This window comes from Rhinatrema bivittatum, chromosome 5 (genome assembly GCF_901001135.1).
Source record: "Rhinatrema bivittatum chromosome 5, aRhiBiv1.1, whole genome shotgun sequence".
NCBI lineage: Eukaryota > Metazoa > Chordata > Amphibia > Gymnophiona > Rhinatrematidae > Rhinatrema > Rhinatrema bivittatum.
In genome coordinates, this window is record NC_042619.1 from 44773849 (window position 1) to 44787527 (window position 13679).

The 13679-nt window shown below is 39.8% G+C and overlaps 1 protein-coding gene across 2 annotated transcripts in view; it reads right to left on the reverse strand.

The window, feature by feature from the left end:
* GRM5 (glutamate metabotropic receptor 5) overlaps positions 1-13679 on the reverse strand; it is a 933671-nt gene that overhangs the window by 175936 nt on the left and 744056 nt on the right. For both annotated transcript variants that reach the window (XM_029602292.1, XM_029602291.1), the window contains exon 6: positions 12416-12542. In XM_029602292.1, the coding sequence (XP_029458152.1) occupies positions 12416-12542 (127 nt within the window). The remainder of the gene's footprint in view (positions 1-12415; positions 12543-13679) is intronic.

Below are 13679 nucleotides of genomic sequence, written 5' to 3' on the forward strand. Positions count from 1 at the left end.
CCATGGTGAGAACCCACCTTGAATACTGTGTACAATTCTGGTCGCCACATCTCAAAAAAGATATAATTGCGAGGAGAAGGTACAGAGAAGGGCGACCAAAATGATAAGGGGAATGGAACAGCCCTGTGAGGAAAGACTAAAGACGTTAGGACTTTTCAGCTTGGAGAAGAGATGGCTGAGGGGGGATATGATAGAGGTGTTTAAAATCATGAGAGGTCTAGAATGGATAGATGTGAATCGGTTATTTAGTCTTTCAGATAATAGAAAGACTAGGGGGCACTCCTGGAAGTTAGCATGTGGCACAAAACTAATCGGAGAAAGTTCTTCTTCACTCAACGCATAATTAAACTCTGGAATTTGTTGCCAGAGGACGTGGTTAGTTCAGTTAGTATAGCTGTGTTTAAAAAAGGATTGGATAAGTTCTTGGAGGAGAAATCCATTACCTGCTATTAATTAAGTTGACTTACAAAATAGTCATTGCTATTACTAGCAATGGTAACATGAAATAGTTTTTGGGTACTGGCCAGGTTCTTATGGCCTGGATTGGCCACTGTTGGAAACAGGATGCTGGGCTTGATGGACCCTTGGTCTAACCCGGTATGGCATGTTCTTATGTTCTTATGTACATAAAAATTCTAAAAACACAGAACTTTATATATTAATAACTAAGTAAAACATGCAAATTAAATAACACATTCAATAAACCGGCATATCACTCATACACTTCTCTAAAGAAGACGACCTTCAACTACTTCCTAGACACTTGTATGTCTTCTTCAACCCTAAGCCTTACTGGCAGGGAGGTCCAAAGGACTGGAACAATATATGCAAAGGCCCTAGATCTGGTCCTCTGAAGTCTCTAATTTTGAAAGGCCAGCATTTGCAATTGGCACTGGCCAGCAGATTGTAAAGAACGAGAAGGGTGGTACCATCCAATTGAATTCTTGAGAATACGCAAGGAGTCAAGAAGTGGCAATTTATGAGCCAAGATTAATAAACAGAACTTCACCCGATATTTGACTGGCAGCCAGTGGAGACTTTGAAATACTGGCATAACTTGGTCAGTCCTTAGGAACCCTATTAGCACATGTGCTGCCACATGCTGCACAAGCTGGAGGACCCTCAGCAATTTATCAAGCAGTTCTATGTATAGCCCACTGCAATAGTCTAAGTGAGTTAAAACAAGGTACTGTAACATGGTCCTAATCTGGCTAGGAGGCCATATATGCCTGTAAGGCTTATGCTTATAAAAGGCACCCTTTGTCGCCCGCTATATTCGAGAAATCAAGTGAGCTGAAGCCCAGGTTTGGGCATCAAACTGTGTCATCAATGATTGCCCTTCTACATCTGTCGAGGACGGCATGATGTTAGAAACACTATTACCACTACACAGCAATCTATTTTTTTCTATGTTTAAGGGAAGTCCACTATTAGCAAGCCACTCCTTAATATGTAAGATACTTCTCTGAAAATGTAAAACTGGAAAGTGCCCAGTGCATGGGATAAATACTTGCACATCATCTGAATACATATAATAAAGCAAGCCCAAACTTTTAAGCAAGAAACATAATGGTGCTAAATAAAGGTTTAAAAGAACAGAAGTTAGGACCGACCCCTGAGGAATGCTCAAAGCTAGCGACTTCCATGGGGAAAAATAATCTTCTGATTGAACCCGCTGTTTCCTGTTGTTCAAAAAGGAAGCAAACCATTTTAGGGCCACCCCAGAGATGCCAGATGTGCCATGCATGCATGCATTAAAAAAGCAGGCGCTGAAAAGTCAGCGCCCCCTTTCAGCGCACATAATTGCATCGGCCCCACAGTGCCTGAAAGTGTCTAAGTAAAAATACATTGTTTTCAGACATTTTAAAGTTGAAAAACTTAGCGTTTTAATGTGTAATATTTGAGGAGGCTCCCATAATTGTTTTTAAAGGGCTACTCACTCATTTTAATACCTGTTGGGGAAAGTGGGTAAGAAGACCTATAAAACTTTGGAAATTCAGAGTTTTGTTAGTGGTGGTCAGGGGAAGGCTTGTTTGGAGTGTGGTTCAAGTAAAAATGAGACTTTGAAAAAGTTTATTAAAAAAATTATATTTATAAGTAGTTCTGGAGTCCAGATAAAAAATACAGATCCATAGGAAAAGTTTGCTCTGTATTGATAAATATCTAAGAGGTATTAAGAAGCTTTTGGCTACTTTTATAATTGTTCTGAGGTGTTTTTAAATTCAGACATTGAACTGAAGAAGGTTTTGAGGGGTTTTCATGGGATTTTAAGTAAATGAGTGCTATAGTAATGTTGTTAATGAGGAAAGAATGGATTTGAGGTGTTTATTTTGTATTTTGGGAAAAGTAACATTTTATTTGGAAACTGTGGATTTTGATTTTATTTAAAAATTCAGTCTCTGCCACTTTGGAAGGGATGAGTTCCATTGGTTCAAACATCAGAGCAACAGTAACAGGGGAAGCCGTTGCTGTAGAGTCTCCTTGACAACGGAGTTTTGTTAAAATTCTTGAAGTGAAAAATCAAAGCACTTTTAAAATATTTTTCTTTGTGAAGACAAAAGTAAAAGTGGATTACAAATTTCTTTACCTTTATTGCTTACTAATAGGATGGTTAATTGTTAAATATATGCCCTTATTTACTTCAAACTAAGACCTGGATTCACGAATGCTGCAAGGCATAGTGAATCCCGGCGGGGGTACGGGGGGCGGGGGGGGCGAAGGGGGGGGCGGTCCTGCGCTAGCCGGCAGCGATCGCACCTCCGTGGTGTGATCGTTGCCGGCGCGAATTACACAGCGATACGGAAGCTTACCGCTTCGCCCTCCACGCTGCGCTCGCAGTGTCGGCCCCGCTGCCGCCCCGACTCCTCCTCTTCCGGGGCCGTATTTTTTAAGATCTGGCCCATAGATTTTATGGCACGCACATGTTTATAACATTGGCTCGTGCATACACCAGCAACTATGCACACATATGTTTTAAAATCTACCCCATGGTTCCTGTGTGCACTATAGCCTTCAGTGAGAAGAAGGTGAAATAGGGAGATTGAGTTTTCCTTTATTGATTTATTAAGAAAGGATAGTAGGTAAGACCAGACTATATATTCAAGAGTTGGAGGTGCCAGAGGTTCCAAATCCTGTGGGTGCAAAGTTCCAGCTTGCGTAAGCCAGCATTTCGAGCTAGCAACTTATCTCAAGCACCCCCTTGCGCACACCTGTTAGAAAATCGGGCGTATATTTGTTCGCGCCGGGTTGCGCGAACAATTCTACGCCCACGCGTATTTTTTATGATCTGGCCCATAGATTTTATGGCACGCACATGTTTTAACATTGGCTCGAGCATACACCAGCAACTGTGCACACCTATGTTTTATGGTAGCGCAAGTTATATAGTAGCGCAAGTGTGCGATAGCTTTAGAAAATAACCTCCTAAGAGGCAAGGAACTACTGTGTTTGATGACTTCTTTCAGAGTAATAATCCATTGAATATAATATAGTGGCAACAGTTTAGAATACTAGGGGGATTCCTGAGCTGACTGAGGAGAGGATAAGGCCTGCGCTGTTGTTGTTGGTTCCAGAGGCCTAGCAAAACACTGGTTAGCTGAAGTTTGTTCGGGAACACAATGAATGGTTGTGAAAGTGTTTGTGGTTATATTTATTAAATATCCTGAGGTAAGGAAGGAAAAGTGGAAGTTTAAAAATAATTTTATTTGACTGACCCATGGAAATCTTTTGTCAGTCTTAATAGTGGTTGAATGTTATATGAGTGGATGAATGATGGAATATTTTCATGAATTTTCACAAAGATTTAGTAAAAGTTTTAAATGTTAAATTATAGCATTGGTATAGAAAACTGATATAGAAAAAGCAGTATCTCACTATTTTATTTGACATTTGGGATATAAAACTGGTGTAGATAAACCAGTATTCCTGATTTTGAAGAAAGGGTAAAGCTAATCTATATAAATTAGTACCTTTACTCAGTTGTAACTGGAAATTTGAAATGTTGCCCGAGATAAATATTAATAGTCTAATATTCTGAATGACTATAACAAAAAGTAAGGGATTTCATAGAGTGTGTGAATGAATGAGTAGGTTCCTGAAAATTCCTGATATTCTTTGCTGATTCCTGAGGAAGATTTATCAAAATGCAGTAAATATCGCATGCAATAGGGAAAGGGGTGTGTTTTATGGTAATAGCCTATTTATCACAATGTGTGTTATCTTAGTACTTTGCCTAGGTATTACCACAAAGTGTGTTAACTTTTTACACTAATGCTTACACAATTGCATTTTCCTACCTGTAAAGTACTCATTTCATCAAACTAGGTTGAGAGAACATTGTACAAATGTCATTGTTGTGTGAGTTTCCTCACTCCGAAGGACATCAAATCTTCACAAGAGTTCACTACTCTGTTCATCCGTCTCATTCTGCATGTAAAAGTAGCCCCTAGTAGCCCCAGGTGAGGTTTAGGTAGTAGTACACTACTACCTAAACCTCACCTGGAGTTACTAGGTGGGCCTCCTATAGTAGCATAAATAGCTAATTACTACAAGGCCCTTGTAGATAGTTATAGTCTCTCTCTCTCTCTCAGGAAAGACCAATTGTGTCACCATGCAAAAATTCACCCCCCCCCCCCAATTATACATGCCACCTGCACACCCAGGGGCAGATTTTCAAAGGCTACGCGCATAACATACGTGCGTAACCTGAGAAAATATGCCCCTGCGCGCGCCGAGCCTATTTTGCATTGGCTCGGCGGTGCGTGCAAGCCCCAGGATGGGTGTATGTCCCAGGGCTTCAAAAAAGGGGCAGTCCGAGGGCAGGGCCGGGGGTGTGGCCTCGGTCCAGGGCCGAATGCTCCTGCACAGCGGCCTGTGCCGGGGCATGGTGCGCGAGCAAACGTCCGGCACGCGCAAGTTACCTGAGACATTTCACACAATCCAAATTAATTTGTTTGGTACCAAACTAATCCTCAGTTTTATTGCTACAGTTCATTAAGCATCTTTCATCTAAGATATATACATGATCATATGGTTATTTTTCTGTCCATTGATAATTCATTGTTGTTTGAATTATACTTCATGGTATATTATGTACGTGTTTAGTATATGTAAAAGTAAATAAGTCAAGAGTCAATCTTGGAGAGTGTGTACATATGTATGAAAAGATTTAGGAAGTGTGAATATTCCTTGCTAATCTGAAAATAAATTCTGATTGTTGCTTGAAGAGTCCCATTGTCTTGCTGTGAACAGTTGGATATTGTTATTGAGAATATCTTTTTAATTTTCTCTTAAAATTGTCAATTGACAATTTCTTATTTTCTCTCATGACAACATCTGGCATGGAAATTGTTTAAATAACATTTCATTTGTATGGGGAAATGTTCTTAACCACTTGGCTACTGATACATGACACTGCTAGTTTAAACAATTCTGTGCCTGGTGCTCTACACCTTCTCCATTGCAACTATATTGCGACCAGAATTGTAGACAGTATTCAAGGTGTGGTCTCACCATGGAGCGATACAGAGGCATTATGACATTTTCTGTTTTATTCACCATTCCCTTCCTAATAATTCCTAACATTCTGTTTGCTTTTTTGACTGCTGCAGCACACTGAGCCAACAATTGCAATGTATTATCCACTATGATGCCTAGATCTTTTTTCTCGGTGGTAGCTCCTAATATGGAACCTAACATCATGTAACTACAGCATGATTATTTTTCCCTATATGCATCACCTTGCATTTGTCCACATTAAATTTCATCTTCCATTTGGATGCCCAATCTTCCAGTCTCACAAGGGCCTCCTGCTATTTATCAAAATTTTGTATCATCTGCAAATTTGATTATCTCACTCGTTGTATTCCTTTCTATATCATTTAAAAATATATTGAAAAGCACCAGTCCAAGTACAGATTCCTGAGGCATTCCTCTGTTAACCCTTTTCCACTGAGAAAATTGACCATTTAATCCTACAGTTTGTAATCCAAGAAAGGATACCACCTCCTATCCCATGACATTTTAGTTTGCTTAGAACCCTCTCATGAGGGATTTTGTCAAATACCTTCTGAAAATCCAAATATACTACATCTACTGGCTCACCTTTATCCACATGTTTATTAACCCCTTCAAAAAATAAAGCAGATTTGTGAGGCAAGACTTACCTTGGGTAAATCCATGCTGACTGTGTTCCATTAAACCATGTCTTTCTATATGCTCTGTGATTTTGATCTTTAGAATAGCTTCCACTATTTTTCCTGGCACTGTGAAAACAGGCTCATTGGATCACCCCTGGAGCCCTTTTTAAATATTGGGGTTACATTGGCCACCCTCCAGTGTTCAGGTACAATGGATGATTTGAATGATAGGTTACAAATTTTAACTAATAGATCTGAAATTTCATTTTTGAGTTCCTTCAGAACCCTGGGGTACATACATCAGGTCCAGGTGATTTACTATTTAATTTGTCAATCTGGCCTACTACATCTTCCAGGTTCACAGTGATTTGGTTCAGTTCAACTGAATCATCATCTGTGAAAACGTTCTCTGGAACTGGTGTCTCTGCAACATCCTCATTAGTAAACACAGAAGCAAAGAATTAATTTAGTCTTTCTGCAATGGCCTTAAGAAAATGCCATAAGAACATAAGAAAATGCCATACTGGGTCAGACCAAGGGTCCATCAAGCCCAGCATCCTGTTTCCAACAGTGGCCAATCCAGGCCATAAGAACCTGGCAAGTACCCAAAAACTAAGTCTATTCCATGTAACCATTGCTAATGGCAGTGGCTATTCTTTAAGTAAACTTAATAGCAGGTAATGGACTTCTCCTCCAAGAACTTATCCAATCCTTTATTAAACACAGCTATACTAACTGCACGAACCACATTCTCTGGCAACAAATTCCAGAGTTTAATTGTGCGTTGAGTAAAAAAGAACTTTCTCCGATTAGTTTTAAATGTGCCCCATGCTAACTTCATGGAGTGTCCCCTAGTCTTTCTACTATCCGAAAGACTAAATAACCGATTCACATCTACCCGTTCTAGACCTCTCATGATTTTAAACACCTCTATCATATCCCCCCTCAGTCGTCTCTTCTCCAAGCTGAAAAGTCCTAACCTCTTTAGTCTTTCCTCATAGGGGAGTTGTTCCATTCCCCTTATCATTTTGGTAGCCCTTCTCTGTACCTTCTTCATCGCAATTATATCTTTTTTGAGATGCGGCGACCAGAATTGTACACAGTATTCAAGGTGCGGTCTCACCATGGAGCGATACAGAGGCATTATGACATTTTCCGTTTTATTCATCATTCCTTTTCTAATAATTCCCAACATTCTGTTTGCTTTTTTGACTGCCGCAGCACACTGAACCGACGATTTCAATGTGTTATCCACTATGACACCTAGATCTCTTTCTTGGGTTGTAGCACCTAATATGGAACCCAATATCGTGCAATTATAGCATGGGTTATTTTTCCCTATATGCATCACCTTGCACTTATCCACATTAAATTTCATCTGCCATTTGGATGCCCAATTTTCCAGTCTCACAAGGTCTTCCTGCAATTTATCACAATCTGCTTGTGATTTAACTACTCTGAACAATTTTGTGTCATCTGCAAATTTGATTATCTCACTCGTCGTATTTCTTTCCAGATCATTTATAAATATATTGAACAGTAAGGGTCCCAATACAGATCCCTGAGGCACTCCACCGTCCACTCCCTTCCACTGAGAAAATTGCCCATTTAATCCTACTCTCTGTTTCCTGTCTTTTAGCCAGTTTGCAATCCACGAAAGGACATCGCCACCTATCCCATGACTTTTTACTTTTCCTAGAAGCCTCTCATGAGGAACTTTGTCAAACGCCTTCTGAAAATCCAAGTATACTATATCTACCGGCTCACCTTTATCCACATGTTTATTAACTCCTTCAAAAAAGTGAAGCAGATTTGTGAGGCCTTTTCTTCTCTAAGAGCCCCTTTAACCCCTTGGTCATCTAACAGACCAACTGACTCCCTCATAGATTTCTTGCTTCAGATATATTTTAAAAAGTTTTTATTATGAGCTTTTGCCTCTATAACCAACTTCATATCAAAATCTCTTTTAGCCTGCCTTATCAATGTTTTACACTTAACTTACATAGAAACATAGAAATGACGGCAGAAGAAGACCAAACGGTCCATCCAGTCTGCCCAGCAAGCTTTCACACTTTTTTTTTCTCTCATACTTATCTGTTACTCTTGGCTCTTAGTAACCTTTTTTATTCTATTTCCCTTCTACCCCACCTTTAATGTAGAGAGCAGTGTTGGAACTGCATCTAAGTGAAATAGCTTAATTAATTAGGGGTATTAACCACCGCAATAAGCAAGCTACACCCATGCTTATCTGTTTATTCAGACTATGTAATTCAGTCCTTGTTGGTTGTTGCCTGAATATAGATCCACATTTCTTCATTCCCCCCTGCCGTTGAAGCAGAGAGCCATGCTGGCTATGCAAGTGAAGTATCAGTCTTGCTCCCCTGCCAATGAAGCAGAGAGCTATGCTGGCTTTGCATTGAAAGTGAAGTATCAGTCTTGCTCCCCTGCTTTTTCCGATTTTCTTCAGATGGATCCGTCTTCCAATTTTTGAAGGATTTTTTTTGGCTAAAATAGCCTCTTTCGGCTTACCTTTAAACATGCCAGTAATCATTTTGCCTTCCTCTCACCTTTCTTAAAGCATGGAATACATCTGGACTGCGCTTCTAAGATTGTATTTTTAAACAATGTCCATGCCTGCAGCTTTCCTCTTGTTCTAGTTTAAAAGCTGCTCTGTATCTATGGAATCTCACTAAATTCAAATTTCAGATCATTTAACACACAGAATGGGGAGGAGTGGTGCCAGTGGCTTGAAGCTACAGTGTCAGATGCAGAGACCATCCAGCACTGCGTTATGGATGGAAGGGAAAAGATAGATGAAAGAGGACTTGAGGCTTAATGATGCCTTGTTTTCTTTATCTTTGGCCTTTGAGACAGGTAGGCATAACTCCAAAGTAGGTGAGCTACAACCCAACCAGGCCCAGCATGAGTCCAGAAGTAATTTGTGCAGACTGGATGGATCCTGAAGTCTTTAAATGCCACAACATTTTTTGTTTCTATCTAAACCCATTTGAGTTTAGCTAAGTTAGTCTGCCTACCTTCTTTGCTTCTTCAAACCAAGTCATTAGTGAAGACAATTTTATGCAATCCTTATGATAAGTGGAGGCAATCCAGAAAAAGGTTGCCAAAATGGTATGGGGTCTGCGCCTTTTGATATCAGATTTAAGGACCTTAATATCTATACCTTAAAGGAAAGGAGACATGGAGATCGGGGTTGCGAGTGAGGGAATATGACAGAGATAGACAAATCAAAGATAGCTAAAAAGAAGTTCTTAAAACAAAGGGGTAGAATCAGGAGTAATATCATGAGTAAAATATTTCTCCATGAAAAGGGTGGTGGATGCATCTAATAGCCTTCTAGGAGAGAGAGTGGAGGCAAAAACAGTAATGAGAGATTCAAGAGAGTATAGGATAAGCACATACACGGGTGGATTTACGCGAGCAGGGCCCTCGCGCACCGGCGCACCTATTTTGCAGTTTTCCTTTTCTGTATGTGCATCTTTTGCTTTTTCCCCTCTATGCAACTGGCTTGTTTTGTTTTGTTTATTACTTGTTAGATGCCATTTTCATTTTTTTTTTTCGCAGTTTGATAGTGTGTGTATTATATAAGACCTCATACCATCTGTCCTCCCTGAAGCTAAATAGATAATCAGGGGAAGATGCGAAGGGCAAAAGGTGTATAAACCTCCCCCACCCCCCAGTGATGAGAAGGCCAGATGGAGTGATTCAAGCCCTAAAACAAAAGAAATCCTGCAGTAAATGTGCCTAAAATATATCCCCTGTGGCCTTGATTATGTGCCTCTTTCAAAAGAGCTCTGTATTTCCTATAACATTTTATCAGTGACTTTGACAAAAACTCCAAACTTTCACAGATCCACTCTTCAGAAGTCAACGTGCTATGCATGCACAGAAAATATGTTCATTAACCCTTCCCTCTTAAGTCAATTAAAATTTTACATATAGGAGTATATGTAATAGTAACTATTAAGAAAGATAATTTTGTTTCTACAGGATCACTGCAATTAAATAAAAAATCTGAATATCCATTACTAACTATTGTTTGAATATTTTTGGTCTCTTTCTAAACTAAATAAAGTCTTTTCAGATGAAGACAGCAGTATAAAAATAGCTTTTACAATAGATGTTTGTTATGTTATATGATTTTTTAAAAATTTGACACATATAAAATGGCAGCAATGTGATTCAAACCCAGCTTGTAGGTTTCAAAGCTTGGGCTATAATCACTGAGCTACAATATCATGTCAAAGACAAATTTATCAACCTTCCCAAGCTTAATATTAATACGCTTTAGACTTCATAAAGTAAAATACTTTCACCAGTGGTAGATTTAACTGATTTCTCCTTTTACAAGAAGAAATAATGGGCTTTGAGATCTGATAAGGTTGTGGATGAGTGGGTGTTTGGTCAGCATGATCTGAATACCTGATGCTGAATTCATTGGTTATATAGAGTGCTGAAAATTACCATTCCGTTAGCGTTGCACACAGGACCTGTCATGCCATACAGGTCATCGCTGTGCTTCATAATGATCATAGTCACAGTAATACTATATCATGGAGAAGCAAGATGCTGCAGCAGAATGAATCACTACTACACCACAAAAAATAGTACAACTATTACTTTTTGTAATATAAAACATAAACTCAAATGGAACTCATCTAAGATCTGAGCTTATGGGGAAAACCATTCATAAATCACAGAGGTTTGTTTTCATAGGTTTAGTCAGGAATTATGTTTAGGTGAATCCACCTAAACTGATTTTCAGCCAGCTAATAGTATACATGTGCTTTCACAACATGTGTACTTTTAGCCACACTACCATGGGGCCTTCGGAGCAACATTTTGAAAGTTTGGTTAACAACTAGGTACATGCATTTAATTTCCAAAAATGTACATGTTTAGTCAGCCCGCATAACCATGCTGCACCATTATTTTAGATTGGACAAATGTGGGCATTATCTGCATAACAGGAAAATATTCAAATACAATGCATGTGGGCACATTGTGATTGAAAATTGAGAGGATTTGAAAAGGCTAAAAAGTAAATGAGTAGACAGCCAGAAGGGTATTCTGTTGAAAATTGTCCTTAAATCCTTTTGTATAGCCCATTAACTTAATTAAAAATTATGTTAAATGTGTTTTATAAAAATACATTTTCTTCCTGTTCTTGCCATGGTTAATCATGTTTTTATGGAAGTTTGGCTTGCAGTGTTGGCTTCAGCTACCAAAATACCCAATAACTAGCTCATCAAAAGTAGAAATCCTGAACCAGTATGCCAATATTTCTTAAGAAGATCCTGATTGAGGGATTTCTGGGAAGAGTGCATAGCAGTTTAATGGGTCTGTTTATAAAGTGTGGTGCATAGCAATGCACATTATCATGCATTAATAAAGGTGAATTTTAAAAGCCTGACACATGCATCAATCAGGGGATGTGCAAATAAGTCAGGCTGGCACGCGCTGAGCGGATTTGAAAAGCTGCCCAGATACAAACGTATTTCCCGCTACGCGAACAAATTAAAAGTTTCCAAAAAGGGGCAGGACTTGGGCATAACTTGGGTGGAACATGAGAGGGACATGGGCATTCCAGGATTTAAACTTGAAATTTGCACGTAAATACTTACGTGATCTGGCAGGGGAAGGGGTCCCCAGCCGCATAACTTTACTTCTGCTGTGCATGACGTATAATTGATAAAACAAAAATATCTAGGCGGGGTTTTAAGGGTCGGGGCTAACAGTGAGGAAGGAATACTATTAAACTAGGGGGGTTTACAAGCCCTATTCCTTAACTGGGTGATCTGGGAACAAACTGTGTAAACTGGAAATAGCATCGGCATGCGTCGCTTTTAAAATCCTCCCAGTTACGTGGTAGAAGTAGGATTTGTGCGCGCGCCCAGCCTATTTTATAACACGTGCGCATATATGCCTGCATGTTATAACATGGCCGCATCCCTGGGTGCGGATCAACGAACGTGCGCACATGTGTGCCCGCACACCGGTTTGAACGTTACCATCTTTGTGAATGTTCCTGACATGAGCAATAATTAATAAATGATATACCAATGATATACCAATCAATACATATTGAATCGTCTCTTACATGGTTTAAGAAAAGCATCATCAGGTTGCTACCGATAATAACAGCTTTTTGAGAAGAAACATTTAAATGATAGTTCAAGAGAAAACCACATTTCTTAAGTGCATATCAAATGAATATTCTGACTAACTTATTTTTACTCTGTTTATCAAAATATATTTACCTGTAAGGTCATCTGTAGGCCAGGACCCCAGCTGACATGCTTGACATGTGTATTCATCAAAGACAAACTCATTCTCCTTACACGGTGTACAGGTCCAACAGCAGCTGACTTCTCCTTTACGGATCACCTGGAAATCACAGTTCTGCAGTGTTAATTACTACAGAGAACCAGAAAAGCATGAGCAAGTTCTAGTTTTATCATATCAGAAAGAAATTCAGAGTTATAAATCTCATAATACTTTAGGATAGCAGAAAACTAGCAACAAGTCTGGGTGATCCTAGGGCTTCCAAAATTTGGAGGTCAGTATGCAGTGGCTGCAGTGTGGCTCTAGATAACTTTAACTGCTTATCTTTACTGGATGTTCAGTAGCATGTATCCAGTTCAAAGGGCTGCACAATATCTGGTTAGCTGTTCAAAATCTTGCTGGCTACCTTTACAAAACTTAGCTGGTTAGCTCTAAATATCAGTGCTAGCCAGCTAGATCATGTCCCATCTGCCCAATAAAAAGGTAAACCGAGGACTGTCAGCCCGCTTGATGCCAATCCCTCCCATTTCTTTGCAAACTCATGGGGGATCAAGCCCTTCCCTTTGATTTAAAAATGATATGATGGGCAGAGAGCCCACCACAGGATCCCTCTTCTTTTTCACCCAATGAAAATATTTGTGGGCAGGGCTGCCAGCCTCCCCCAATGATCTCTGCTGCTTCACATCCAGATCTCCACTCACAGCCTTTAGATTCACAAAAAACTTACCCTTTGGTGCCTGCAGCCAAGCCACCAAGAGGAATCCCTCTTCCCTTGTGTCTGCTTGGTGTTTAGCACTGCTCTGATAATGCCGCCAGTTGCACATTATATTAGCATTGTCAGAGCACCACTGGATGCCAAGCCAACATGAGGGGAGACCTGCCGGCTTGGCTGGGGGCTCCAATGGTATGTGAGTGTTTTTTGTAGTCCAAGGGATAGGGGTTGAAATCAGGGAAGGGGGAGGCAGGTGGATTGTGGGAAGGGGAAATGACTGGTGCCCCCTCGCAAATCTTTCTAAGTCAAGCAAGAAGGAGAGAGGATTCCATGGGTGGCTGTTGACACCACTCCTGCAAAGCTTTTCCAAGTGGGTGAGAGGGAGACAGCTCCAAAGCTGTCTCCCTCTCCATGATAATCACCGCAATAATAGCCATGATCCATGATAACGGCCGCAGATGTGCGATAAAAAGTTTTTTTCCCTGATATTGTAAAAAAAAAAAAAAAAAAAGGTGTAATTATTTCTG